Consider the following 27,802-nt stretch of genomic DNA (forward strand, 5'->3'; position numbering starts at 1 on the left):
GACAATTTCAAGCAAATCGGAGGTATCGCCGACGTTAATTACCTCCGGCCGTCGTTCCGGCGTTAGCTCATCATCTCCACTGATGCTGGTTGTCGAGGGCGTCTTCGGTTCACCAAATCGGCGATTCCTGGCTTACGAAATCGAGGATAATTGCAGGAGATCTTCGAGTTTCGATTCGAATCGGTGACAATCGGTTTGTCAAGGTAGGAATGTCTCTCTACTTGTGTGAATTGATGTGAGTTTAGGTTTTTAAAATTAGGGTTCGTCGGATTTGGAAAGTAGGGTTCGTGGAATTGGGGAAAAAGGAATTCATTTTCTTTGTATAATCTGGGTAATTTGAATCATGAATGAATGTCTCTATGTATTCTTCTATAGCAACAAAAATCTTAATCTGGGTAAGATTCTTCCATTTTGTTTATAGTCAGTGTTGTTTATTTGTCTCTATGTATTTTTATATAGCAACAAAAATTGTCATGTGAATGGAAAAAAATGACTAGACATGAGATACATTGTATATTGAAGTTTTGAACCCATTTATTTTTCATCTTTGATGCGTCTGACTTCCATGTCTTCTTCCCATGTTGTGAGCAAAGTCTTCTTCTGTTAAGACTTCAAATAGCTCCAATAGACATAAAATAAATGCTTTGTTAGAAAACGATATACAATTATTATTTTGTTTGACGGGAAAACTATAGTTACTTAGATAAGGGGATACATGCTGCTGAGTACCACTCAATTGTGAGAATGCCTTCTGGTGAATTTTCCAGGAAATGCAAAGATCTCAGTAGTATTGGTGACACAGGTAATGTATTATTTTTTCTGTAGGTGTGTCACAGTGAGGATTGTGAAATGGTCTATTGAGGTTTATCTAATCATGATTCTGGTTTTGATGTTATGATTTTGCAGTTGTGATCTCTGTGACAAAAGAAGGGGTGAAGTTTTCAACAGTAGGCCAAGATCTTTCACTTCGGATCTATCAGTTTGATTGGGAATTAAGCTGCAAGGAAAAAGATCATGAGTATCTGAAATTTAGTTGATGTTAGAAAGTTTGGAGACCACAAGTACTCATTTTATGCTTTGTACACCATGTATTATTGGATTGCTTTGCTATAAATATCACCATGTATTACACTATATTTTTCATTCCCTTTTGTTATCTTTTATTCAAATCAATACAAAACTCTCTTTCTCTTTTCTTCTTACAATCTGAAGAACAAAAATCTAAACCAACGAGAATTCTTGTTCTTTAAACAACCCTTGTTTTTTGAGTTAAGCCTTGTTCTTTTCACAAGACTTCATAAACCAAATCCAAGCATTCATATTTTCTTTTCACACCAATGTCTTGTTCTCAAACCAAATCCAAACCTTGTTCTTTTCTTTTTACTAAAAAAATCCAAAAACAATTCTACTTCAAACCAAAAAAATTCATCACTATATATTTATGTTATAAATTGTATCTCATGTATTAATTTTTTAATTTGCAACAATTATTAAATGTTCTATAATTATAAATTTTATTTTTATATTAATAACTTTTTTTAAGAACCACATGTTAAGAGCCTACCATTAATCACACAAAAATCTTAACTCAAAAATATTATCTCTTAACAATCACTTTTACAAATAAATTACTTAAATATTCCTAAGATTAATTTCTAAGAGATCACCTATAATCATGCTCTTAGCTTCTTAAATCTGACTTCTATCGATTGCATGGTTTATAAAAAGAGAGTTTCGGTAGATAAAAGTATATGTTGAAAGAGTTCTCAATGACTTAAATAGGAAGTGTTTGACTCCTTCAAAACTATTTAAATTTTTAAAACGTCTTTCATATTCTTATGACCATTTTATCAATGAATACAAAATGAACTACTGTTTCCTCTTCAAATAATTATTCTCTTTCTGTTGACATTGGATTACAATTAGAAGTTTTCACAATAATTAAAAATAATATAAAACGTCTAAAAATATATTTATCTTTATACGACCACTTGATGATGAAGACTCAAACAAACAAAAATCTAGTGTTTGTTTTGTTTCCCTAATAATAATCTATTTGTGTATATTAGGTGATATTTAGAAGTTTTGTATAATTTCCAAAAACAAGAAAATGCTTCAAATAACTTTCATAGCAATCTTATCAAAACATATATTTCATATTTTATATGACCACTAATGGATGAATTGAAGAGTCAAACTCAAACCAATTTTTATTTTTTTTTAAATTTAATATGAAAGCAATGTTTTCTTTTTCTGGTAAAAAAATTATAACTTCTTTGTTCATAATCAAGGTGATATAAAATTAGAAATTATGAACAAATTCTTTAAAATAATGTAAATATCTAAATTATTTGGCATATTTCATTTACCAATTTTAAAGATTTGTTTATATTTTATATATAGGAAAAAAAATCTTCAACAAAATTAAACTGGTAAGAAATTTTATAAAAATTATGTAAAAGAAGGAAACATATCTAAAATATGAAGCCAGAGAAACGAAATAGGAGTATTAATTAATTAATTCAATGGAAACCGCTAAATTATTAACCGTACGCCATAATTAAAATCTAAGACACACACCTTAATTAGCCTCGCCTATATATTTTCCATGCCAAAAAAAAGACACACAAAACAATTTCGACCATCATGAACATAACTAAACTCACTCCTTGGTTTCTTTTCTCGTGTCTGATTCTTCTATCAGGTATTAGTCTATAGCTTTCATTTTCTTCTTCTTGATCTGCTAAATTTATGTGTCGTATATCAAATTACAGCAATTAATTTGTATAAAATCAGTTTTATTCGCTTTAATTTCTTTTTCTTTTTGATACGTTCCAGCAGACTACATAAAGGTAAACGGCTCAATTTCTCCATCTAGCGAGCAGACACAAAAAGATGGCATTTTTGGTTTCAAACCTAAGAAGTTGTTTGTGTTCGGAGACTCGTATGCAGACACCGGAAACACACCTGTCCTGATCGCTCCTTCGTGGAGGTTTCCCAATGGAATCACTTTCCCGGGATGGCCTACCGGGCGGTTCGCCGATGGTCGCGTCTCCACTGATTATCTCGGTATGAAGTTTTTTCTTTTGCCAATAAAAATCACATACCAAAGTACATAATAACAAGAAAATACTAAAGTTTTGCACCTGTGATTGTGATGATATGATGCATTCATAAATTATTGTGACAGATTACCAAACAAAATATTAGGTATATTTATAATGGGTGATTTAGGTGAATAACCCAAAAAAAAAGAAAATTAGTTTTTTAGAAAGAAAGTAGAGAGAGATAGGAAGATAAAGAAAGTGAATAGAGGGGTTAGAGGTTAAATATTTAATTTTGTTGTTTTTTTAGGTTATAGGGTGCAATTTCTCATTTATAATTCCTATCGTAAACAGCTTGCAAACTCAGCAAAAAACTCTTACTTCAGATATGTCTTAGCTGTACATACATTTGCATTGCATCTCTTATATAATGAAACGGAAGTGATCAATAAATTTTGTTATATTATAGTAATCAAGAGTTCACTCTAGTTTGTTTTAAATATTGACCACATAATTATTTACTCGAACGTTTTCACTCCCACAAATGCAAGATATCTCTACTCTCTAGTTTAACGTAAATCGGTTGCCAAACTCTATAGCTAGCTTAGCAAAAAAAAAAAAAAAACTCTATAGCGATTTGAGAAAACTTTTACATGGGTAAAGATTTGTTGTACTTAGACATTGTATTCATATATACATACAAACAGCGAAATAAAACCGTGGTACTAGTCATTTGCGTACAAAAACATATCTCAATAATTCATATTATAACATGTAGCGAAGTATGTTGGACTTAGAACGCCGATCACACACAAATGGGGGAAATACGGACGACCTAGACTAGTTGTGAAAAGAGGAATGAATTTCGCATATGGTGGAGCCGGCGTGTTTGAGACAATGTTCAAATTAATTCCTAACGCTAGTGTGCAGATCGATTTCTTTGAACAACTCCTCAGGAGAAATGTTTATTCACCGGCCGATCTCAACTCCTCCGTCGCTTTCTTTAGCATCGTCGGCAATGACTACCTTACTTACAACAGACGTAATGGTACTGAACAGGTACAATACCGTTTCTTTTCCAGCTAGGGTTGTTAAAACTGATCAAAATAGGTTATTGGTTGACCATTTTGATCCATATATTTTAATTTCCTAAAAACATATTTTCCTCATTTTGTGAACAAATCAAACAAAAAATGTATAAAAGCTGGTTTAATTTCAATTTTTTTTTTAGGATAACTTGATGAATTTGAATATGTATGATGATGATTATGAACTTATATATTATTAAAAACTAACATTTTTCGATTTCTTTTGAAAATATAAAATTTGGCAGGGTCGTCCAGCACTCATAAGGAGAGTAGTGAAACAAATTTTGTTAGATGTGAAGCGAATTAAGGATTTTGGAGTAAGAAAGGTGTTGGTGGCTTTATCGCCCCCGCAGAAATGTTTGCCGTTGCTTGTCACTCCTAAAGGCTGCGACACCAACGACACCTCAACGCACCTCCACAACAGTCTTCTCCGCAAAGGACTGATAAAACTAAACGATAAGAAGATTAACAATGATGATAAAAGTTTCCTCATGTTTGACCTCTACAATGCTTTTGTTACAATATTCAAGAACAAAGGAGTTCCAGGTACATTAGTTTTTTATTTATTTTGCAACTAGAATCATAATCAAATGATCCATCCAAACACAAGTGATCACGTCTTTGATAGATTAAACAGAAAGATATATACCAAAATCAAATCTAGAATTTATAATGAATGTTTTAACTTGGGCAGGAGTTTCGGTATTTCCGGATCCGTTGAAGGCATGTTGTGCTACAAAACGAGGTACCTCTTGTGGAGATATAAGCCTGAGTGGTAAAAAGTTGTACAGTCTTTGCGAAGATCCAAAATCATTCTTCTTTTGGGACAATGTTCATATCACTGATCAAGGATGGCGTTCTGTATTTTCTCTTCTTCTTCCTGATTCACAGTTTTAAATCAACTAATTCAAAATTCAACAATTATCAAAAGAATTATGAAATGTCTTTTAAATTTTAATAATAAAATGCAACAATCAAATTCCGGCCAGGCCACTTAAAATTATTAGCTAGAGTCAAAACCAAGGGGTCCAAAAAAACAAATCAAAACTTTAGGGGCATAATAATAAAACTTTTAGGTACGAGTTCTCAAAAGTAAAAACTAATGGGGCGTTATACGAAAAACAAAAAGAATACAGGGACAAGTAGACAAAGAATCTTGCAAAGTCTTCTTTCTTTGTTTGATTCTCATCATGACTTCACTTTTGTTCTTTGTCGCTTCAATTTCAAGCTTTTTCCTAAATTCGATTTCCTTAAATACGGTTCAAAGGTTTTGATTTTTCCGATGAGATCTCCAAAGAAGACGATGCCGTCGATGTCACCTTCTTCAATTTCCACGGAGAAATCTCCACCTCCGTCAGATACTTCAATGGCTATAGTAGCTTTCGATAACTCCACTACTCACTTGTCTTCTTCTCCATCGCCGCCACATTCTCTTGATCATTCCAGTGATTCGGAGAAGGAAGATGAGAAACGTAGACCCGAGAGTAGGAGAAACAAGAATCCGGTGAAGATTGAGGAAACTCCATCTCCAATAGTGGTGGTTCATAATCACAATCGCTCTGTGAAAGAAGTGGTTCCAACGAGGAAGACTGCGAGAGTTGGTTCTGGGAGAAGTAGTGGGCAACGATCTGGAGCTGTTTTGGCTATTTTGAGAAGGTCTAGGAGGGAAGAGATTGTAAAGTTTGTAGCTTTAGGGTTTCGGTTGAGTGAGGTTGTGTTGGCTTTGATTTCGTTCTCAATCATGGCTGCTGATAAAACTAAAGGTTGGAGTGGTGATTCTTTCGATCGTTACAAGGAGTACAGGTATGATTTGTTGTGTTTGTGCTTCTTATTTTTTTCTCATATGGTGATGTTTCTTGAATTTGGGTTCAGGATTTAGTTTAGGGTTTTATCATTAGTGTTGTGTATTTGATAAGCAATTTGGATTACTTTAGTTTTAGTACATGTTAATTGTCTTCAACGCTTGCGTGGTCCAAGTTTATGTTTTGGGTGAACTTGGTGAAGGCCTTGAAGGCAGTAAATTTTGTTCCTTTTAACATTGATTTTTTATTTGTTGGATCGTAAGAATTCATTTGCAGTTTCCAAGTTGTTGTTTCTGTCCAACATTTGAAGTCAGTTTATTTATGCTTTGATTTTGAGACTAAACTGATATCTATGTGTCATCTTCTGATATCTGTGACAGGTTTTGTCTGTCTGTGAACGTGGTTGCTTTTATATATGCGAGTTTTCAAGCATGTGACTTAGCGTACCATCTTGTCAAAGAGAAGCATTTGATCAGCCACCACCTTCGACCTCTGTTTGAGTTCATTATAGATCAGGCAAGTCATTAACTTACTATCATTCGCCATTCTAAAGAGCCTTATCTTGTGCCCTCTATGGTATTCCTTTGTTACTTTAGTTCTTGTATGATCTTGGCTCAACTTGGTTATAGATTATTCCTGATATTTTGACTTGCACTTTTAGCTGGTGTTACCCTGTCTCCTGTGAGGCAAAGAAAAACACTTTTTGGTTCCTCTTGCTTTAGCTACATAGCGGTATAGGTTGAATGGGACTTATCTTATAGTTAGGAACAAATGGTGAAAAGTGACTCTGTCATTCTCGTTTGACCAAATTACTCCCCTCGTTGCAGAAGTTTTTTTTCGAAAATTTCAAGCTGTCTTAAGTCTCCCGCAAAATGTTTTAGATCAAACTATGAAGTACGTAAGGTTTGTGTTCTGAAGAAGAGTAGTTGCTTTTTTTTGTTTGTGCAATCAGGTACTTGCATATCTGCTTATGTGTGCCTCAACAGCAGCAGTCACTCGCGTTGATGATTGGGTTTCAAACTGGGGAAAAGACGATTTCACAGAGATGGCAAGTGCCTCGATTGCTATGTCCTTCTTGACCTTCCTTGCCTTTGCTTTCAGTTCACTCATTTCAGGTTATAACCTATTTAACCAAGACTCTCTCTGATCCTCCCAACTTTTTTGTATAGGTCCACACTCCTTGTGTGAATGTATAATAAAAAAGATCAAAATATATCTCTTAGCATTGTAATTACGATATTATTTTTGTAGACTATAAAGGTTTTCAAAAACTCTGTAATCATTGAGGTTAATAAGAGAGGCATATTCTGTTGTCAAAAGGGTTACTAAAACTCTGACAGAGCAAATGGCAACAACTTTCAGTTCTTGAGACCTCAGACTTTGGCGACTATTGATATTCTGTGATTTTTGAATGGAGAAAGGGTATTTTAGTCATCTTGCGTTTTGGACTCTCGGACTTCCTGCTGCTGGAGAATATATCAATAGTCGCCAAAGAAAAACAAAAGGATTGTGCTTTGATAGAGAGAGACTCATTTCTCATCTCAACAAAAACTAGGGTTTTTAGCTTTCTCAGATTTGTTATAACTTCACCAAGTTTTGACCTTTAACCACCGATCCAATGGTTGGTACGAAGAGACTTGTTGGTTCCATCGATGACTCCCTCACGAGGAACCGTGACGATGAAGTTGAGGCGATGTTCAGGAGGAGAAAGCAACTAAAGACAACGACGAAGACGACAACACCATTGAGCTTGTCTTCTTCGATGAACTGGTCTAAAAACGATGAGCTTGTCATTCTCGGGGTTAGTTAGTAAATTCTCTGCAGCTTCTCTAAGTTTATTTCTTTATTCTCTTTTAACTATTTTTACTACTCTGTGTTGTGTGTGTAAAAGGGTATTGTGGACTATGAAAATGAAACGAAATTGAGCTATAGATCTGACTGGGATGCCTTTTACCGTTATATCAAAGATTCTGTAGAAGCAAAGTTTTCGAGAAAGCAGCTCATTGATAAGGTCAAGAGCTTGAAGAGAAAGTTTACATACAATCAGGGGAGATCTAACGATGGGGAAGAACTTTCTTTTACTAATACTGATGATTATGAAATCTTCAAACTTTCATTGATCATATGGGCTGAGAATGAAACAGAGAATGTTTCTAATGAGAATATGGACCAAGCCAAGGTGAGTGTGTTTGTTCTGTTTTTCTACCATTCTCAAAACATAATGTAAAATTTTTGTGTTACTAATGATGTGCAATGAATTAATGATCTTGTTTTCTTGTTTTGAATAAGGATTTTCCTTCTGGGGAGAAAGAGGGTAGTGATGTGCCTTGTGCAGAGCAAGAGCGGGTGAGTATAGAGATTGATAATGGTGAGAAAGAGAAATTGGACCAAGCCAAGGTGAGTGAGTTTAATTTGTTCTGTTCCTACAAATCTTCTTATTACCACCTCAAAACATGAATTATTGATCTTGGTTTCTTGTTTCGAGTAAGGATGTGCTTTGTGAGGAGCAAGAGAATAAGGATGTGCCTTGTGAGGAGCAAGAGAATAAGGATGTGCCTTGTGAGGAGCAAGAGAATAAGGATGTGCCTTGTGAGGAGCAAGCGGATAAGGATGTGCCTAGTGTGGAGCAAGAGCGGGTGAGTATCGAGATTGATAATGGTGAGCAAGAGATGAGTGAAGAAGATGATGTGGATGAGTTAGGTGATATGGAGGACACACTTGACTCTGGGATATCGTTTCATAGTTTAGATTATAGTGGTGAGAAAGATAAGAGTGAAGAAGATGGTGTGGTTGAGTTGGGTGTTCTGCAGGAGGTACTAAAGGCAGATACATTTTTTCAAAGTTTAGGTAGATATCAACAAAAATTGCTGCTTCAGAATTTGGAAAACATTGGAGCTGAAAAAAGAAAAGAGTTAATCGACGAATGGAAGGCCTTGTTTGTTGAAGAGCTGCAATTGAGTATCAAGAAACTAACTTTCACCGCAAAGCTTGCAAACGGAGGAGTTTCTCCTTGATTCAAGAAAGAAAATTTCTGCTTTTGGAATGATTTCGATGTTTTAGGTTCCTTGTATTATTGGTGCTTGTTTTGTCTTATGGTGTAACTTGTTCTATGTACTATCCTTATCGTTTCTTTCACTATTGAACCACTCAATCTTTGGTGCCGTATTGATAAGAAAAACATGATGTATCTATGATCCGTTCTTGTTCTAGATTAGATAAGTAACATTTTAGAGCATATACAAACGTCAACACTCTTGATTTCTGTTCCTTGTCACCACCATTTTTACAGGACTCTTCCTTTTGGGCTGGGCTTAAATAACGATTGTTCAGGCCCACTAAGATTCATGTTATTGTGTCACATTCGAGAAAAAGACACAACCACTTAAAGCCAAGATTCGCATTTTGCCACATGCCATTAATTTTCACCTTGTGATTGATATTGTTTTTCATTTTTTGTACTGCACGCTCAACGAAGACTGACCATAGATCAAATATATTTGTAGAAAATAATAATGGAAAAAAGAGATTGATGAAGACGAAATGTAATGAAGACGAAAAGAAAATAAAAAAAAGAAACGACGAATATGGACGTAATTTTTCAGCGAAAACATATGCTTTGGGACCCACACTTTCACATTTCAACTTTATCATCACACCGAAACACTAAACACCAAAATCCCCGACAAATTTAAAGAAAAATTTTCCAATTTTTTTGTTTACTCTATCTCTCTGTGAGATTCTCTCTTCAAGCTCAGGCCTTTAGGCTTTAGGTTTCTTTTGGGAGTCTCCTTGAGCTCTGTAATCACTCTCTAGAACCTATTTTGCCTCCTAATGTTAGTGGGTACGTCTTTGTAACTGACTCTTGCTTCTGCATTTTTCGATCTTTGTTGCTTTTGATGAGATTTGGGGACTGTCTTCAGGGGGATTTGAAATATTTGACATCCTCCATGTTTTTTTAAAAGTTGAATCTTCACTTAAGCTACTGTTCTTAGCTTCATGAGATCTGGGATCTCGAGGCTGCTAATTTTTTTTTGCTTTGATTTCACATTTTAATGGGTTTGAATTTGCTCATCTCTCTAGTTAGGTTTGGTTAATGTTTTGCTTACATTTTCATTAGCTGAAGTGACTTGAAGAAACTGGCTTGTGGTTTTGATGGATTTCTTTCTATTAAAAGTTTTGGTTTCCCTACAAAGATGTCTTTTTTTGTTAATTAAAGTCTAAAAGTAACTAATCTCTATCTGTACTTGTGTAGGGTTCATCATTTGAGTCTATAACTATACTGACTTTTCACTGCTCATTTCCTTTTTAAATCTATTGTTTCCCTTTCCTTACTTTGTTCATCATTTCGTCTTCCCTTTTACTCAATAGATACAGCTCTGTGATTGTTGCAGGGTGTATTTCTCTTCCTTTGGTATATTGCTCTGTGATTTATTTAAAATAAGCCATAAGGTCTCTTCTTGTGATTGTTGCAGGGTGTTGTACTGGAATCTTTAAGATGAACCAAGGAAGATGAGTCTCTCACGGTCTTACAAAAACCAAGTCTTGGAATGAGGAGCTGTCCACTGTTGTAAAGTAAGTCATTAACATGGGATCATTTGCTGGTTCCTGTGAAATTGTTGAGGAGAAGGATGTGGTCAGGTTGGCCAAACATTCTAGCAGATATTGTATGTCACCTTTGGGATCAAGTAAAGATATGGAGCAGCGTCCTGCACTCAAGTCAGGGTACCAAGGTTCTATGGAGTATGATATTGATCAGCTTTTCCAGTCTATAACTATAAAACCATCACCCAGACGAGTGATGGGCTCTTCTTTCCATCATCTTGAGACGAGCGCAAGTGCTGGTACTAGCAGGAGCACAAGCCCTTCAAAAAAATGCGCTATGAAAAAGCCCTATCCCATGGGAACCCCTCGATCACCAAGAGTTGGCCCCTCTGATTCAATATCACTGAAGCAGGCTCTGAGAGATCTTTGCATCTCCAAGGCATCAGAAATGGCTTCCCAGAAACGTTTATCAAAATCTGCTGCTGCATCTCCGAGGGTTTCTGAAGCAGACAGGATAAAGAGTCTTTACAGACAAGTTTTAAGTGAATCTACCGGCAGGTCTGGGCTTCCTGTGGATAAGGGTAAAAGCTTGGTTGAAATATCTTTGACGCCGGTAAACGATATACCCAGCTCCTCCCAGAGTGTACCTCAGCGGTTTGATGTCCTTGAGACAGAGCCTTTTAACTTCATTTCTGAACCATCTCAGGCTGAAATCCTTCTCCACGTACTTGGAAATAGCTCGGGATTAAAGACAGTGGGATATGAAATGCTGGAGAATGCATCAATGTGTAAATCCAACAAATCTGGATCTTGTCTCAGTTCTGGCAGTGGAGATTATGAGATAGAGATAGATGAGAATCCTACATCTCCTCCTCATGTGGTCATTGAAGATCAATTGGTGGAAATAGACAAACATGTTACCTCACTGCCTTCCTGTTCTGGCAGCAAAGTTGATGCTGAAGAGCTAGACAGGAGCATCGTCTCATCAGCTAGAGTGAAAAGTGAGCCAACCGCTTTGGGCTCAGGGTTAAAAGGAAAGTTGGATAACTCACCTAGTTCAGGAACAGAGAAGAGCAAACCGGTAAGCAAGGTAACAAGAAATATCCCACGTCCCAAACCGCGGCCAAAGAAGAAGATATTGCTTACAAAGAAGCTAAAAATTGTTGTAGCTTCTGCTACAAAAATGGTCGAGGAAGTCGATACTTCCTTAGAGCCTAGTGCAAGTCAACTTCTGTGCCAGAGATGCCACTGTGCGGTAAAGAGCACCAGCACTGAAAACCACCCGCCCTCTAATACTAGTCATAGTACTGATAAGAGTGTTAGTATAGAAGCAGATCAAGAATCACTCGCAAACGCGCGTCTCATTCGCATTGTGAAGTGTAATAAAGAGGCCAACAAGGGTTCCTCTGATTCTTGTGAGGTTAGTGATAGCGGTGAAGCTGTTATTGTCAAGAAACAAGAAGTCTCTCCAAGCAATTATAGTGGAAAAGGTGATGCGGATGAACAGATAAGAGAGAATCCAAATTCCAACGAAAAATTTGAATTCTCGTTGAGCTCAAAGAATAGCCTAGGGGATTATAGCAGCAGCACAAGCATGAGTGAGGAGAGCAATCTGAGCAGGATTAGCTGTGGCAATAAACCTCACATGTCTATGGATGTGAGATGGGAAGCAATTAAGCATGTTAAGTTGCAGTATGGCTCTCTAGGACTCCGACATTTCAACCTTTTGAAAAAGCTTGGTTGTGGAGATATCGGAACAGTCTATCTTGCTGAGCTGGTTGGTACAAACTGCCTGTTTGCCATAAAGGTCATGGACAACGAGTTCTTGGCCCGAAGGAAAAAGACACCAAGGGCACAGGCAGAACGGGCAATCCTTAAAATGTTGGACCATCCTTTTCTGCCTACCTTGTATGCGCAATTTACTTCAGATAATTTATCGTGTCTGGTGATGGAGTATTGTCCTGGTGGTGATCTTCATGTCCTGAGGCAGAAACAGCTCAGCAGGTGTTTCTCCGAACCCGCAGCTAGGTAAGATTACAATTCACTTTGTTGTTATGAATTTGTAATGCTCACAAAGTCTTTGTCTGGTTAGCAAATTCAGTGGTAATATTCAGTAAAACTGATGATATTGTTGACAGGTTCTATGTAGCAGAAATCCTCCTTGCGCTAGAGTACTTACACATGCTTGGTGTTATATACCGAGATTTGAAACCAGAGAACATTCTAGTCCGAGAAGATGGTCACATCATGCTTACAGATTTTGACCTCTCACTCAGATGTGCGGTGAACCCTACTCTTCTCAGATCAACTTCTCCACCCGAGAAAGATCCCGCAAGGATGTCGGGTCCATACAACACATCCAATTGCATACAACCTCTATGTATTGAACCATCATGTCGAGTCCCATGTTTCAGCCCTAGGCTCTTATCAACCCAAGCTAGAAACCAAAAACCAAGAAAACCGAAAAGGCCTGATCTTTTGACACAACAGTTCAGATCATTGCCTCAGCTTGTGGCTGAACCAACCGAAGCAAGATCAAATTCGTTTGTGGGAACGCACGAGTACTTGGCCCCAGAGATCATTAAAGGAGAAGGACATGGTGCTGCAGTAGACTGGTGGACATTCGGGGTCCTTCTCTATGAGCTTTTGTATGGGAAGACACCTTTCAAAGGTTACGACAATGAGGAGACACTGTCCAATGTTGTATACCAGAACCTCAAGTTTCCTGATAGCCCGCTCGTGAGCTTCCAGGCAAAGGAGTTGATCAGAAGGCTGCTGGTGAAGGATCCAGAGAGTCGTCTCGGGTCTGAGAAGGGAACTGCAGAGATCAAAAGACATCCCTTCTTTGAAGGATTGAATTGGGCTCTCATCCGATGCGCCATACCGCCTGAGCTGCCAGATATCTATGACAATGGTGCCACGGAAGCGACTTCTCCTGAGGGAAATAATAGGTATCTTGAATGTAAAGCCATCGGAGATCATCTCGAGTTCGAGTTGTTTTAGAGGATAGTGAAAGACAATAAGGTCTAAGCAGACAGTAAACTTTTCTGTTAAGCTATTAATCTATTTATTCTGAGTCTTCTAATAGGTTAAGTTTTGCCTCTCTTTTTTTTTTTTTTCGCTTACCAGATTGATCCAGAATCTGAATTTATAAAATTCGAATCTAACTCTATATCTAAAAGAGTCTTAGTAACAGCATCATAGAAGTTGGCAGCAATATCATCTTTAGAAGTTATAAAATCTCACCCAAGTTGGTGAATATATTCTTTAAGGAATTTAGAGAAAAATCTTCTTCTTTACTTTTTCTTTGGCGGGACGTGCTTTTTTTTGGACTGGTGTCACGGCAAAGCAAATTCTCCTTTAAGAAGGTTGAAGCAAAAGCAAAAGCCCAAAAAAAGAAAGAAAGCAGACACTGAAAGCAGATAAATAGAGTTTAAGTGTTTGGAGCAGAGAAATAATCCAAAGGAACAAAGAAGAACATGAATAGCACCAACTCAGGAGCTACAGCTTCGACCAAAAGCAAGATACCAATGGATGAGAACCAAGAAGAAGAGATATGGCGAAAGTTTCAAGCCCGAGAAGAAGAGATCGAGAGAAAGAAGATGGCTGTTAAGGACAAGATTCAACAGCGACTTGGGTTTGCAGAAGAAGCCACAAGAAGTTTGACACAGACATTGGAAGTAAGTTTAACAAGCTATTAACACCAACAGAAAACACCCTTTTCAAAATAAGCTATAGCACCAATACAAAACATACTCTTCAAAAATGCATATGAATGCTAGTGGACTTTCTATGAAAACTTATGTATCCGTATTAAATAACATCAACATTGTCTCAAAGGGGCTAGAGATCATGGGAGATCCAATGAGGAAGGAAGTGGGGATGGTAAGAAAGAAAATCGAGATGGCAAATAGAGAAATCAAATCTTTGTCTCAGAGCTGCCAGAAGAAGGTTTGATATAAGGGTCTTTATTAACAATCCTGCTTACTTTTACCTCTATAACTCTTTTATATCCATCAATAGTCACACCAGATGATAAATAAATGTCAGGAGAAGGAATACAAAGAGATCCAGGAGGCATTCGACGAAAAGAACAAAGAGAAATCTCACCTTGTTTCAATCTTAATGGAGGTAAATCAACCGTACTCTATCCCAGCTCTGATTCCCTAAGACTTTTAGCTTTGTGTATAGTTGTGGTGCTGATCGCAATCTCGGTGATCTTCTTGGCAGCTACTGGCTGAAAGTGAAAGAGTAAGGGTGAAGAAGCTGGAAGATATCAACAAGACTGTTGGGTCCTTGCGATAATCAATTCTACCTTTTACATGGGAACTTGTTTGACTGTTGAGGTTTTGGATCATTTATGGATTAAAATTCCTTTATTAAAGTGAGAAAAGGTGTAAAAGAATGTAATGGAAAAAAGGTTTGCCTCAGGGCTTTAAGAAATTCATACCTAAAGATGGTTTTGTTCCTTGTGAGTATTGTGGCGGCTCCTCAATCAGATTAGAAGGGTTTTGTATTCTTCCAGCAACTTCGGGATGTCATTAATCCGCAACTGAGAATAGCAATGGACTTAGACATGTCAGAGTGCATGTTTAAATTACGAACATGATGTGTGTTAAGATGCATAAAAGATGTAGACCGAAAAATAAGGAAGAGATAGAGTAATGCATATTGTCAATGGTGTTATGCGTCACAGTGGTAACATCTATTTCTTTTGGGCTTCTTGCGTATTGGGTATTCTGAGTGCAGATACGAAAACTAAAAAAAGTACATGTGCTCAAATCAACTTAAAAATAGATTATTTAGGCAGCCACATAATTCAAGGTGAGATTCGTGCAAGGGTCTTTACGATGATTCAACACGTAGATTAATTGGTTTCAAATGTTCAAGAGAGCTAATTACAGGAGGAAATCATGTGGTATTACCTCGGAAGAGCTTTTCATATGATAAAATGTAAAGGTCTTCGTTCCAGGGAGGCCAAAATCAGCAGATGTTAAGCTGCTCTGTGTACTGAGAACCTCGCCACAACGATGGAAATAAACATGTGTGAAGGAAAGGAAGAAGCAAATGTAAAATTTCATAGCATGCAATAGTTTTTAGAAGGGGTAGAGAAAACAAAACTTTTACAACCTTAAGAAATGAATCAGTTTCGATAATTTCTTCGCATTAACAAGTCTCAAGGGCATATTCAAAACAAAGATGACATCCATGTCAATTTTTTATGTCACTCCTAAAATCCCACAGGATTTATCTAAATTATCTTACTGCCATGCCATGTGGTGATTCCGAAGAACAACCATCTGACTAGACATACAAAGATAATCAAAGTAAACAAGAACTTTGTCCAAAACAATTGGCATGGGTAAGAAAGAACTCACGTGAATTTTCGGGTAAGAAAGAACGCTGATAATCTCGAAGTAAGGAACCAAGATCTTTTAGTTGTAAAGTTCTTGGAGTGGACTCTTTCCAATGCTGACGAAGTGCTTGAGCGGCCATCTTTTCATTGGGAAGCATTTTAGTACAGGATAGCACAATCATACATACCGAAATAGAGAAGGGAAAGATCACCTGAATCATAGAGGCCCGGTCATCAACTACATCTCCCTCAATTAATCTTGTTCCTAATTCAACGAATTCTTGATCTTCTGACTCCTCGGGAATTTGAAGGCGCAACCCTGATGAAACAGATATTCCCATTTTCTTTTGCAATTCAACAATACTGCATCCCTCTTGTCCCCTTTCCTGCCGTGACCAGGCTCTCGATTGTTTTAACAAGTTTTTTTTAAAAGAAACAAGTTGAAAAGCTAATTTGACTGCATTGGCAAGAAACACATAAGATGATATGTAGGAACTCAAATTACCTTGTCCAATTCTCTCTCTGACTCATTAATTTCAGGAGGGTTTATAAGTTGAGGTACAGAAGACCTCTTGGCTATCGGATCATCTGAGAAAAGCGAAAAAAAAAGGGTGAGGTTGTGGTGAAAGTGGAGAAGGTTGGAATTAGGTCTCTATCTAGAGTTCCACATAGTTCTTTCTTTAAACACAAATAAGAAATTTTCAGAAGGCTAAAAAGTTCACTAAAATTTAATCAGATGGGTAAATTTCATAACTTCCAATACAAACTAGATAAAGAAAAAGAGCGTGCTAGAAACTGAAGAGTAGCTAATTGCCTAAAATCTATGACCAACAGGATGATTAGTTTGTCTGGCGACACTAAAGAATATTAACATATGAAATATATCCAAAGATAATAATGATGATGTGTGTACACACAATGATAATTTAGTTGGCATCAGTACAAATAAGAATAAAATACCTTCGGGAACCAACCACCAGAGATCACCGAAGGTCAATTTTCCATCAAAACCACCAATTAAAAGATGACGAGCCCCAATACCAGTCATGGTATGGTAAGCTCGAGGAGGTGGAGGCTCATTGCTCATTGGTAAACGCTTCCACTGAGCAGTTACTGGAATGTGAAGACAAAAATTTAGCAGAAACAGTAACAATGCATTGAAAAAACTGCACAGCGATAAAAATGACAAATTCCATCACAGTTAATCATTTCCTACTATTGTAATTTTTTTCGGTGAATTTCGGATTTGTGGGTTGCTTTGACAAATTTTCGTGATCCTAGAACAATCTAATGAGAAGAGTGAGCAAAAACCTACCTCTGTCCAAAATTATAGTATCATTATAATAGACATCATAACGACTCAGCCATCCACCAGTTCCATGTCCCCCAAACAACAGAAGCTGCATAAACAAATTTAATGATGTGAGTGATGAAGGTCACATGAACCCGAAAGAAAAAAACAAATGAATAGCATATTGATTAACAGAGTAACAACAGAGACATACATAATGCCCTCCAGATGTAACTGTATGACCACATCGAGATGATGGAGCTTGTCCAGGAAGCTTGAGTTGGGTCCATCCAGGTGTTTCACGCTCTTTCTTCCACAACAAAGGTAAACCACAATATGATCAATAAGAAGACAAACTAAGAGGTAACCTACTACAGTCGATGCATTTCTAAGAAAATAAGGATGAACCTTCATCTATCAGACCCTTCAAAGCCCACAAATCACCCATGATTGGGCCACCACCTCCTGCCAAAGATAACCATATTTACACACCAATTTTCACTTTTGTTGTTATTGACTCAAGCCAAACAAACTGTGATCATGACCTATTCCTTTGATTTTTATATCTTTCAGGAGTCTGATTATTCAGCAATCACACTTATCAGTTCCGATGTTCCGTAAAATAAGGGGAAAAGGACTTGAGTAACAATGTTTTCTTTGTAGTGATTATACCAAACACCTTAACATATTCAAGGAACGAAATCAAGGTGAATTCGGAAGCCAACAGAAAGAATCTACAAGATTTTTGGTGTAGTACCTCGGCCACCAAAAACAAGTAACCGTTTCTCAACCATGGTGGCTGTATGACCACATCTAGGAGGTGGCAATGACCCCGAAACCGACAGCTCCATCCATTCAAGGGACACTAATGGATACCAAGAAACTTAGCATTATCGGCATATAAAAACAGTTTATTGCAAAACTGAACTAGAAGAGAAAGATTATGATTCACTTGTATCCATAACATATACATCTGACAGCCACTTTTTACCATCCCAGCCGCCACACCTGCCAACGATCTAGGTTTAGCTATGCAGGTAGCAAGATTAAATATAAACCTAAAAGATGATGGCGTCTAGGTTTGATACTTACAATACAATTTTTTGGTTCCCGATAGCAGCAGCAGCAGCAAAATCACGAGGTGTAGGTAAGTCGCCGAAGCTAGTCAGTTCAGACCACTGCCATATATCTGCAGCAAATGTTAGCAGAGTCATGGAGAGAGATATCATAGAAGTGCCGAAGCAGAGTAACGAAAATTGATTTATAGAAACAAGCTGTATAACTTACATACATGTCTCACACGACATTGTTAAAACTTACATACGTACCTGTATCAAGAACCCAGAAGTCCCCCAACCTGAAATTGATTTATAGAAACAAGCTAGTTAAGGCCGGTGAAAATAGAATGTATAGCCGCTATAACGAAAAGTATAAAGTGTGTACCTTTTGCCACCAGAACGTCCACCAAAGATGAACATATGGCAATCGATTGTGATGGCAACATGAAATGCACGCGGTGTAGGACCTACTTGTCCTTCAGACTCGCTGCCAGTACATTCTGGCTCAAACCAGAGTTTGTTTTCTAGTCGACAGGGTGAACAAAAAAACAACCATAAGACAAGCAGTTTTCACATGATCAACGATGGTACACTTGAAGACCATAAAGGAACCATTTTTACTGATACTCAAAACAAGGAGAAGGAGAAAAAAATACTCAAAATATGAAGTACTAAAAAAAACTAGCGAAACAAGTAAGAAAGTATCCATCTGATTCATCTTCAACACCGGATCCAATAATCTCATGTAAAGTTTGTATTTTTCTATATTTTCGCAAATACTAAGTGATAAAAAAACCAACTTTGATGAAGCACCACCCTAAGCAAGCTAACAGTCGCTAGACTACCAGAAACACTAGTCATCACAAGCAAAGCAATCCAGGAGCGTAACTCATAAAAAGCATCTTCCTTGACAATCCTAGACTGAATAATCCTAATGAAAGTTGTCAAGTAAATCGCAATTAAAACAATTAGGAAGCTTTCAACAAAACAGAACCATCGAGAAGCCAAAATAAAGGGATCAGAGGATGATGTTACCGATATCATAAACAATTATATCACTGAGGAATTTCTTATCGACGAGACCACCGAACACCACCACCATGGATTTTCCGACATTGACAGCTGTATGTCCACTGATACACAAACACCAACAAGATCAGCTGAAAATTCAAAAAGCAACAAAATATAGAATAAGAGAATTATACCTCCGCGCCTGCGGAGGAGTTCCACTGAAATCGGAAGAAGAAGCTTGAACCCAGTGATGCATTTTAATTCAGCCGATGATCACGAAATCTCACGGTGATTGGATTCGCTTCAAGTCAATTCAATTTTGCAGATCCAAAGATCTTACATTAGACAAACAATTTGGTTTATGATTTTAATACCGGTTTAGTTGAGGATGTACCGGTTTTCTCCGGTTATTAAAATTGAAAATCCAGATTATTTAGGTTTAAAAAGCAGAGGAGTTTGAGTTTTTAGATTCACCGATTAAAAATCTTTGTTGCAGAAAACAATGGCACTCATGAGCTCACTCGATGAATTCGTGACTCTCGTCGTGAAGAATCCATGTTATCAACAAGACGACGCATCTTCTTCGAGTCAAGATATTTCGATCTCAGCTTCTGAAATTGCTTCCTGGAATTTGTCAGAGATACTCTCTTACGGAAGAGTAAAAGTTCGAGCTCATCGAACTAGGCAAGTGTTCATATACTTGTCATCCCCAATCTCGATTTCAAGTTTTGTTTCGTGAACTCTTGGTTTTTCGTTTTCTACGCAGGCTTATTCAGGAATCCTCGTATTTCCATGGTCTTTTAAGCGGAAGCTTCAGGTATGTATGTGTCTCTGCTTCATTGTATATACAAGTATTTTGGTGTATATATATTGCTTCCAATTTTGTGTTGTGTGTATGAATTGATTGAAATTGGATTTGTAACAGTGAATCAGGCCTTGATCATATCTCTGTTGAATGGAATCCAGAGACTTTCTTGAATCTTCTCATGTTTTTGTATGGTTACGATATAGAGATTACATCCACTAGTTTCTTACCTTTGTTTGAGGTTAGATTTTTGTATCAATCCTCTGCTCTCCTTTTTTCGTTTTTCTCTTGTTACATGCTAATTATCGAATTCTGAATGACGAATATATAGACTGCGCTCTATTTTGGGGTGGAGAAGCTTCTCTCTAAATGCAAAAGCTGGCTTTCAGTGTTGGCATTATCGAATGATACCGCATTACCGAAACTAGAATTGTCTGACCTTATTCAGATGTGGAGTTTTGGTCTCGAGCATGGTTAGAATCTTGCGAGAAATCTCTTATTAGTTGTTAAATTAGTTAACTTTTTTAAATCGTTATTCATTTGGTGATAACTTACAGCTGGAGAATTTGTACCAGATCTCTGTGTGGCCTATCTTGCAAAGAATTTCGTATGTACCACTTACTCTTCCCATCTATCCTTCCTCGTAGCTGTTGGGTGTGCTCGTGTAATCCTCTCAATGATATGTAGGATGTATGGTAGAAAATAATGATCTTATGTTTCAAAAAATCTAACTTCTTCCAGTTTGGTAGTCTTGGTAGCTAATAACGGATCCTTTTGTCTTCTGCAGATGTTGGTGAAATCTGATAAGTATTTTGGAAATGTTCCGTATGAGTTGTTGATGTGTTGCATTAAACATTCCCACCTGACTGTACACAGGTAAGTTTGTGGCCATTTTCTATCTTATCAGTGCAAATATACCTAAGATTCTCACCTTTGACTTAACTCTGACAGCGAGATGCATCTTGCTGATGCACTTCTTGTTTGGCTTGATACCGGCAGAAGAATGTCTGACTTGTCGGATAGTAGTCAAGATAACACAATCAACTTGATGGAACAGGTAACGTTTAGAAGGTCTGTCGCCTATGCATAGATGAATAAAGATGTTTAGCTTTATGGAACTGTTGTTTTCACTTTAGGATTTTTTTTGTTTTCTGGGAAATTATATTGCAGGTCCGTTTTAGTCTTTTGCCGCTGTGGTTTATTGCAGGTAATGTCATGACAGATGCCTGTGATATATCTCCTACTTGATGATTTAGCAGAAAGTCGTTTAGTTTAGTTTGTTCCCATATTTCAGGAAGAAGCAAGTCTCATGGATTCTCAAAGTTTGCTGATCAAAGCATTGAATTGGTGACTAAACTAATGAAAATGCCATCCACATGCTTGGTCGATAGTCTAACAGATGGCCCTCCTACTGATCTTAGAGTTCGGCTGACCGAATACTCTGAGGTATGTATTCTTCAATGAATTTTCTTCCTGGATTTGACTAACTAGTTGTGTCAGGAATTGTTTTTCAAGTTTTGATAGAATTTCTACGAGTATTTGTGTTGTGCATCTTATAAAGTTCACTTATGTACTGTGTTATAATGAAATTTTTTTCTAAAGTAGTATTACATCCACATCCAACTTTTTCATTACGACGACATATAAATCCAAGTCTGTCCTACATTTCATATATTTAGACATTGGATGTCTTTGATTCATTTTGATAAATAGGTGAGTCCTTGAAAGCTTTATGTTGTCCTGTCTAATTATGCCTTTGTTCCCTCAATCAGATATTGGATCTCTCAGGATGTCCACAGTTAAATGAAGCCAGTCTGCTACTGTCAATACTGCCTAACTCGTATTTCGCAAACCTCAGGTGGAGAAAGAGTTTGAAAAGTTTCCTAAAGAACCCTGATGACGATGAAAGACATCAAGAACAATTATCTCACAGAACTTTACCAATTTTGTCTTTCGAATCGGTGAAAGAGATTGATATTTCCAAGTGCCAGAGGCTTGATTATAAAGCTGTGATCAAGTGCTTCTCTAAGTCATTCCCATCATTAAGAAAACTGAGAGCTGCTTATCTCTTAAACATCAAGGTGTCCACAATGCTTGAACTTCTCCAGAATTTTCGTGAGCTCACTGAAGTTGATTTAACAGTTGATTTCGCTCCTATAATACCGGTTCAAGCATCGGTGTTTTACTCTGGCCAAGGTCATTGTTCGCTATCGAATATCACAAGACTAACGCTGGAGGGTAGAAGTGACATATGTGGTTAGTCTTTTTTTTTTTTTTTTGGCTACTTTCTTATACTGCCAATTGTTTGATCTACCGTATCAATCAGCAAAGTCCAAATATGCTCTACTTTGACAATCCAAATCCCATCTATTTTTCTTGTTGCTGCTAATTAATTAAAAGGTAAATAAACTGTATATTTTCGTAGCTGATACCTCAATTTTGCATTGCAACAGATATGGAACTACGGAGCATCTCTAGAGTATGTGATTCGTTATGTTACCTGAACATAAAAGGGTGTGCACTACTCTCAGATGCATGTATAGCATATGTTATACAGAGGTGTAAGAAATTATGCTCTCTCATAGTTTGCTATACCTCTTTCTCGGAAAATTCGATTTTGGCACTATGCGCTACTATTTCTATGACCAATGAGCATATGGATTCAAGCTCATTAGCATGCAGTCTTCAAATGCTTCACATGAGTAAATGCGAGGGTGGGTATTTTTGCCATTTCAGTCCCTCGTTAATGTAAAAGATCACGGCTCTAACATAAATTTAGTGTTACATTTGCAGGAAGTAGTGAGACATCACTTCTAAAGTTGATAACTCAGACACAAAAAATGAAGAGTCTTTGCTTAAGGGATACAAAAGTTTCAGACAGTGTGCTGTGTGAATTACCCGGCTCTTCCTTGGAAGCACTTGATATTTCAAATACCATGGTCAGTCATTCATTTGTTAGTATGGTATATCTTACTTCCACGGGACATATCCTTATCTAAGTGATGCTCTGATTCATTATCTATAATACATCAGCCCCATTAATGCTCGGAGCTTTTTACAGATATCTAGGATGGCTCTTACTCATGTAATTAGCAGAAATCCTAATCTAAAAAGCCTCAAAGCAAGGGGATGTAAAAATCTGCTTCAATTACAAGTTGATGGGAGAACTGAAAATTCCTCTCCATTGTTTTCTGGTCAAGAGGTGTTTAAATGTTTAAGCAAGGGGAGTGGATTGGAGGAACTTGAGATTGGTTGGGGGTTTTCTTATTTCTCTCTTGAGTCTTTGAGACCTGCAGCTTCGTTTCTACGAGTTATAAGTGTGGGTTTGGGTGCTTCCTTAGGTGAAGATGCTTTAAAGCTTCTACCTTCAACTTGTCCTTTGCTAGAGTCTATCGTCCTCTATTTTCAGGTAGTTCTGATTCTTTTGAAATTCGAAGAGTATTATTGAAAGATAAGTGAGTCTCTGATCTTTTCCCATTTTGAACTAATTTTTGGTTTGCCAGGAAATATCTGATTCTGCCTTGACAAGTATCCTGACATCATCAAAGCACCTGCAAGAGTTAGCTTTGTCCTATTGTTTCGGTGACATATCCCTTCAAAGTTTCAAGTTCTCTATGCCGAACCTGAGAAAACTTAGGCTTGAGAGGGTATCTCGTTGGATGACCAATGATGATTTACTTGTTCTCACACAAAGCTGTCCGAACTTGACCGAGCTTTCGTTAGTAGGATGTTTACACTTAAATTCAGGTGAAATCTTTATTTACTGGGGAACCAAGTCATCTAGCCTCATAATACTGTGCTATTTCTGAAGTTTGCTCACCTCTTGTTTTGATTTTTATCTCTCAGATTGTCAACCTATCATCTCAGCTGGATGGCCGGGAATGATTTCTCTTCATCTAGAGGTTTGTTTTGACCCTTTAAGCTTATTAGTAATGTAAAACTTGTAGTAATCCGTAAGGTTTTTTTAATCTTAAGGTATAATGATCTACCAACCTAAAACTTTTAGAACAGTAACTCGCTTTTATAACTACTTTAACCATATTTGGGTGATAGGAATGTGGAAGTATAACAGAGAATGGTGTCGCTTCTCTCTATGGTTGCGTTGCTCTGGAAGACCTTTTACTTCGCCACAACGTGAGTTTTCTTTTATATATCCATTTTCTTAGTGCTATGTCACATCGCCTCAGCTAGAACTATAAACTCTTTGATGTGTCAAGCTTTATCAATGGTTTCCATGTTCCTGTTTTCTTTTTCTTTGTTAAGGGCTCTGGAATACAGAAAAGCTTCCTTCTTGATGCTACGTTGAAGGTAAATTTCGAGCACTCTCCATGCGTTTTTTACGTCAAGAGATTTTTTTACTTAATTCATATCAAATGAGCAGTTTCCGAAGCTTCGGCTGGTATCTCTGGACATGTGTGATGCAAAGGAAGGCGGCTTCGATGTCCCAGAGGTAAGTAATAACAGAGAACACCTATGAAAGTTTACTCAGTAGCTAAAGAACACCATATGGAATCAGTTCATTGTAGCTTTAGATCGGAACAATATTCGCATACTTTTGGTAATAATAAAGAAAACATTTGTTGATATTGTTTTGGAGTGGCAGGAGAAAGAAGAAGGTCGTAGTCTAAGCATAGTGAAGATCAGTAGATGCAAGTCTGAGAGATGCGCGCTGGGAGGAGGCGTGGCTCCAGATCATAGAGAGACGCTGGTCATGTTATGGAATGGCCAAAACTTCACTAAAACGCTACTAAAACAAAGACTTTGATTACCACTCTAGACTTTATGATGTGCGTGTAGTTGGTTTTGATATTTTTGTTGTAGCTGAAAGATTTTTGTTTTGAATTTAAAATTGAAGTTTGGTCGGTGTAGTTGTAGATTAAATTGTATGCACCTTGACCATCTTGTATTGAATTTTGTTGGCCGCACATAAAACGTGTATGGTAAAGACTAACCATACAGACAAAAAAATTGAGTATTTTTCAAAAAGTAGATAAGCACCACAACTTCTTCAAATTGATGCATTGCACCATGGGTCCATTCTTATAGCCTTGAAAGTAGATAGATGGTGAACGTAAAATGCTGAATTATATAATCAGTAAAGAAATTGTTCATTGCAATGTTAAGTTTTTAAGCTATTATTAAACGATCCGGGAGTTGACTATTTAGATTTTGTGCTGATTTTCATAAGCGGTTTGATGATAAAATAAAATGAAGAAAAATAACGAGGTTTCTTTAGAGGAAACACTCAATATCCGTTGAAAGTCAACTTAGCAGTTGTTATCAAGGTGGGTTTTTTTAATTTAAATATACTAAATAGTCGTATTGTTTAAGATTTTTTATAACGATTGGTCTTCGAAGAAAAAAATCTTGTAAGAAAGCTGGATCAGAATGTAATTTTAGCAATTAAGGTTTCGGGAAAAGATTAAAAAAAAAAAAACAAGAAGTCACGTCTCATAATTATAGTAACTAAAGCAACCAATAAAGTAATTAAGGTATGGCCGTTGGGGACACATTAATATCGTATGTGGACATCTTTCGTTTAATAAAAGATCCACTTAAAATTTAATTTATTGCACAAATAAACCACCGATATTTTCAGCTACAAAAAAATAAAAAGATTTTTATTGGAGATTTTCAATCAGAGAAACCGTTTATGAAGTTTTTAACTTTTAGGTCAGTTTTTGTTTATATGTAATTGGATTTTGTAGGCTCATGAAATTCTAGACTAGTAATTTCTTGAGCATGTAATGATCGAAATTTATCAAATGCTAATATCTCAACTAGCAAAAAAATTTAGACAGTCTAAATATTGTTTCGAGTGGCACTCAGAAAGAACCATATAAAATCAGTGTTCAAGAAAGCGCTAGGCGCTAAGCTGGCGGTGACCCAGTGCCTAGCGCCTAGAACGCCTAATTGGAGCCTAGGCGATTTTTTAGGCGGTTTAGACGTTTATAACATAAAACATTATAAATATGATATTATATATAAAAGTTATATAAAATATCTATATAAAACTAAAAATTATGAAATTATAAACAAAAATTAGATAAAACATTTATTTATATTTATATTAAACAATATATAAATATTTATAACTATATATATAAATAAAACTCTAATTAAAATTGAAAAAATACATTAAACAAGTTCTATGTAATTTTAGGCGGCTAAGACGGTTATCTAGACATCGCATGAGAGTCTAGCGCCTAGTCGACGCCTAGGCGACCGCCTAGACCGATTTTTAGAACACTGTATAAAATATTTGGTCTTTGTGATATAAGGGGACGATCAATAACTAATGACACCACAAAACAAAAATTGTAGAACTAATGATAAATAGCGTTCCAAGAACGTGATCCATGCATGTGGTTTATTATTATTGGGACCCTATATTATTCATGTCTGTATGTGTATATTTGTAACGTGCAATGAAATTTTTTGAGTTTTTGACAGGTCAAATATGATGCATGTACACTATTTCTAACGTGTAATAAAGTATTGACCGTCCATACATATAAAAATCATAAACTAGTGACGCTCTATACAAATAAGAAAAAGAAAAAAAACAAATATATAAGAAAAAAATTCGTCATAGGTGACGCCATACATTACGTGTGCATGTGTTGTTTTATTCAAACTAGATAGGAAAAAAAATACTCAGCTACACGAAGTATGACGGAATACATGGCTACACATGTCAAGTTTAAAAATATACAACCAACTACACGAACTAAATGTATTGCATGCCCACATATACCAACTATATAATGACATGTGCTTAACATCACGAACATTTATTCCGGTACACTAATCAACGAAATCCGGCGTTGACCATTGTTGACCGGTATTGACCGGCATTGACCAACAAAAATATTCAAAATTTTTTTTAGTAATTAGTTAATTTTTTTAGTATTGACCGGTAGTGATTTTAATAATTAGTTAATTTTTTTAACTTCAAAACTAAACTAAAAGTGAAATGAAATAAATTTTATTATTTTTTTTAGAAAAATTGAGTATATGACTCTTTAATCTAAAGTTTGCATGTTTAAAAAATATGAAGTTTATTTTGCTAAAATCAAAATCATAATACATAGTTAAAACTTAAAAACATAGAAAATTTTACATACTCTTTAGTCTAACTTTAATATATTATTAATTTATGTAATTACAATTATTAACAAAAATTTCGTAATAACGGATAAATAACAAAAAAGGTCGTAATTTGTATTTTTTAATATATAGCAAATAAAAAATCTAACGATATTGATTTTAGCAGAAAGATATATAAAATAAGAAGTTAATGTTTTTATTGACAATGTAAAAATAAGGAATTCGCTTAATTATTTTTATTTCACTTTTATTTTAGTTTTGAAATTGAAAAAAACTAACTAATTATAACAATCAATTTATTAAATATATATACGAAATTTAAATAAGTTGAATATACTATATAGAATGTGTGACCGTCTTTAATTATACAATACAATAAAAGATTTAATAGAATAATTTTGGTTTTGTTTTTAAGGATAAAATATAAGAAAATTGAATATTTTTGTTGGTCAATACCGGTCAACGATGGTCAACGCCGGATTTCGATGATTAGTATACCAGAATAAGATGTTCGTGATGTTGACCACATGTCGTCATATAGTTGGTATATGTGGGCATGCAATACATTTAGTTCGTGTAGTTGGTTGTATATTTTTAAACTTGGCATGTGTAGCCATGTATTCCGTTATACTTCGTGTAGCTGAGTATCTTTTTTCCAACTAGATATTCATTATAGTTAAATTTCTTGCCATGAT

The 27,802-nt window shown here is 36.2% G+C and overlaps 7 protein-coding genes and 1 long non-coding RNA gene across 16 annotated transcripts; 7 read left to right on the forward strand and 1 right to left on the reverse strand.

The window, feature by feature from the left end:
• Window positions 1-221: 221 nt before the first annotated feature.
• LOC9315669 lies at window positions 222-1,193 on the forward strand. The gene is made up of 2 exons (XR_002332661.1): window positions 222-802; window positions 907-1,193. It is a non-coding gene; the product is annotated as an uncharacterized LOC9315669 (long non-coding RNA).
• A 1,334-nt stretch (window positions 1,194-2,527) lies between these two features.
• On the forward strand, window positions 2,528-5,222 carry LOC9315670 (GDSL esterase/lipase At2g36325). Its single transcript, XM_002879557.2, has 5 exons — window positions 2,528-2,704; window positions 2,842-3,069; window positions 3,823-4,103; window positions 4,378-4,678; window positions 4,827-5,222. The coding sequence occupies exons 1-5, from the start codon at window positions 2,647-2,649 to the stop codon at window positions 5,027-5,029; spliced, it is 1,071 nt and encodes a 356-aa protein (XP_002879603.1). The 5' UTR covers window positions 2,528-2,646; the 3' UTR covers window positions 5,030-5,222.
• Window positions 5,223-5,311: 89 nt separating this feature from the next.
• LOC9315671 (CASP-like protein 4A3) lies at window positions 5,312-7,253 on the forward strand. Its single transcript, XM_021028914.1, has 3 exons — window positions 5,312-5,935; window positions 6,315-6,450; window positions 6,887-7,253. Exons 1-3 carry the CDS (start codon window positions 5,415-5,417, stop codon window positions 7,079-7,081), a joined length of 852 nt encoding a protein of 283 aa, XP_020884573.1. The 5' UTR covers window positions 5,312-5,414; the 3' UTR covers window positions 7,082-7,253.
• A 94-nt stretch (window positions 7,254-7,347) lies between these two features.
• Window positions 7,348-9,169, forward strand: LOC110229223 (GLABROUS1 enhancer-binding protein-like 3). Of its 4 annotated transcripts, none has more exons than XM_021028910.1 (4): window positions 7,348-7,735; window positions 7,826-8,113; window positions 8,224-8,331; window positions 8,424-9,169. In XM_021028910.1, the coding sequence occupies exons 1-4, from the start codon at window positions 7,553-7,555 to the stop codon at window positions 8,946-8,948; spliced, it is 1,104 nt and encodes a 367-aa protein (XP_020884569.1). In that variant the 5' UTR covers window positions 7,348-7,552; the 3' UTR covers window positions 8,949-9,169. The 4 variants fall into 4 exon arrangements, with proteins under 4 accessions (XP_020884569.1, XP_020884570.1, XP_020884571.1 ...); XM_021028911.1 differs by having other exon boundaries at window positions 8,454-9,169; XM_021028912.1 differs by lacking the exon at window positions 8,224-8,331.
• Window positions 9,170-9,493: 324 nt separating this feature from the next.
• LOC9315672 (serine/threonine-protein kinase KIPK2) lies at window positions 9,494-13,582 on the forward strand. The gene is made up of 3 exons (XM_021028903.1): window positions 9,494-9,775; window positions 10,407-12,504; window positions 12,615-13,582. The coding sequence occupies exons 2-3, from the start codon at window positions 10,520-10,522 to the stop codon at window positions 13,477-13,479; spliced, it is 2,850 nt and encodes a 949-aa protein (XP_020884562.1). The 5' UTR covers window positions 9,494-9,775; window positions 10,407-10,519; the 3' UTR covers window positions 13,480-13,582.
• Window positions 13,583-13,726: 144 nt separating this feature from the next.
• Window positions 13,727-15,166, forward strand: LOC9315673. The gene is made up of 4 exons (XM_002879560.2): window positions 13,727-14,156; window positions 14,317-14,427; window positions 14,527-14,607; window positions 14,707-15,166. The coding sequence occupies exons 1-4, from the start codon at window positions 13,956-13,958 to the stop codon at window positions 14,779-14,781; spliced, it is 468 nt and encodes a 155-aa protein (XP_002879606.1). The 5' UTR covers window positions 13,727-13,955; the 3' UTR covers window positions 14,782-15,166.
• Window positions 14,429-19,521, reverse strand: LOC9315674 (acyl-CoA-binding domain-containing protein 5). Its single transcript, XM_021028909.1, is given in 18 exon segments — window positions 14,429-14,713; window positions 14,927-15,028; window positions 15,402-15,486; window positions 15,855-15,874; window positions 15,877-15,972; window positions 16,045-16,218; window positions 16,338-16,420; window positions 16,793-16,945; window positions 17,148-17,232; window positions 17,338-17,429; window positions 17,532-17,588; window positions 17,881-17,988; window positions 18,076-18,131; window positions 18,216-18,312; window positions 18,452-18,480; window positions 18,567-18,705; window positions 19,217-19,314; window positions 19,387-19,521. Coding segments are annotated over 17 exon segments (1,491 nt in total). The 5' UTR covers window positions 19,449-19,521; the 3' UTR covers window positions 14,429-14,713; window positions 14,927-14,971.
• Window positions 19,522-19,651: 130 nt separating this feature from the next.
• On the forward strand, window positions 19,652-24,923 carry LOC9317507 (BTB/POZ domain-containing protein FBL11). 6 transcript variants are annotated; one of them, XM_021028904.1, is made up of 19 exons: window positions 19,652-19,876; window positions 19,959-20,009; window positions 20,118-20,238; window positions 20,329-20,470; window positions 20,555-20,604; window positions 20,785-20,873; window positions 20,949-21,054; window positions 21,168-21,204; window positions 21,292-21,443; window positions 21,770-22,253; window positions 22,451-22,711; window positions 22,791-22,936; window positions 23,059-23,406; window positions 23,501-23,744; window positions 23,844-23,899; window positions 24,051-24,131; window positions 24,261-24,305; window positions 24,379-24,447; window positions 24,595-24,923. In XM_021028904.1, the coding sequence occupies exons 1-19, from the start codon at window positions 19,695-19,697 to the stop codon at window positions 24,760-24,762; spliced, it is 2,832 nt and encodes a 943-aa protein (XP_020884563.1). In that variant the 5' UTR covers window positions 19,652-19,694; the 3' UTR covers window positions 24,763-24,923. The 6 variants fall into 6 exon arrangements, with proteins under 6 accessions (XP_020884563.1, XP_020884564.1, XP_002879607.1 ...); XM_021028905.1 differs by having other exon boundaries at window positions 20,573-20,604; XM_002879561.2 differs by having other exon boundaries at window positions 19,653-19,876; window positions 24,601-24,923.
• Window positions 24,924-27,802: the final 2,879 nt, after the last annotated feature.

Source organism: Arabidopsis lyrata (genome assembly GCF_000004255.2).
Source record: "Arabidopsis lyrata subsp. lyrata unplaced genomic scaffold ARALYscaffold_4, whole genome shotgun sequence".
Taxonomy (NCBI): domain Eukaryota; kingdom Viridiplantae; phylum Streptophyta; class Magnoliopsida; order Brassicales; family Brassicaceae; genus Arabidopsis; species Arabidopsis lyrata.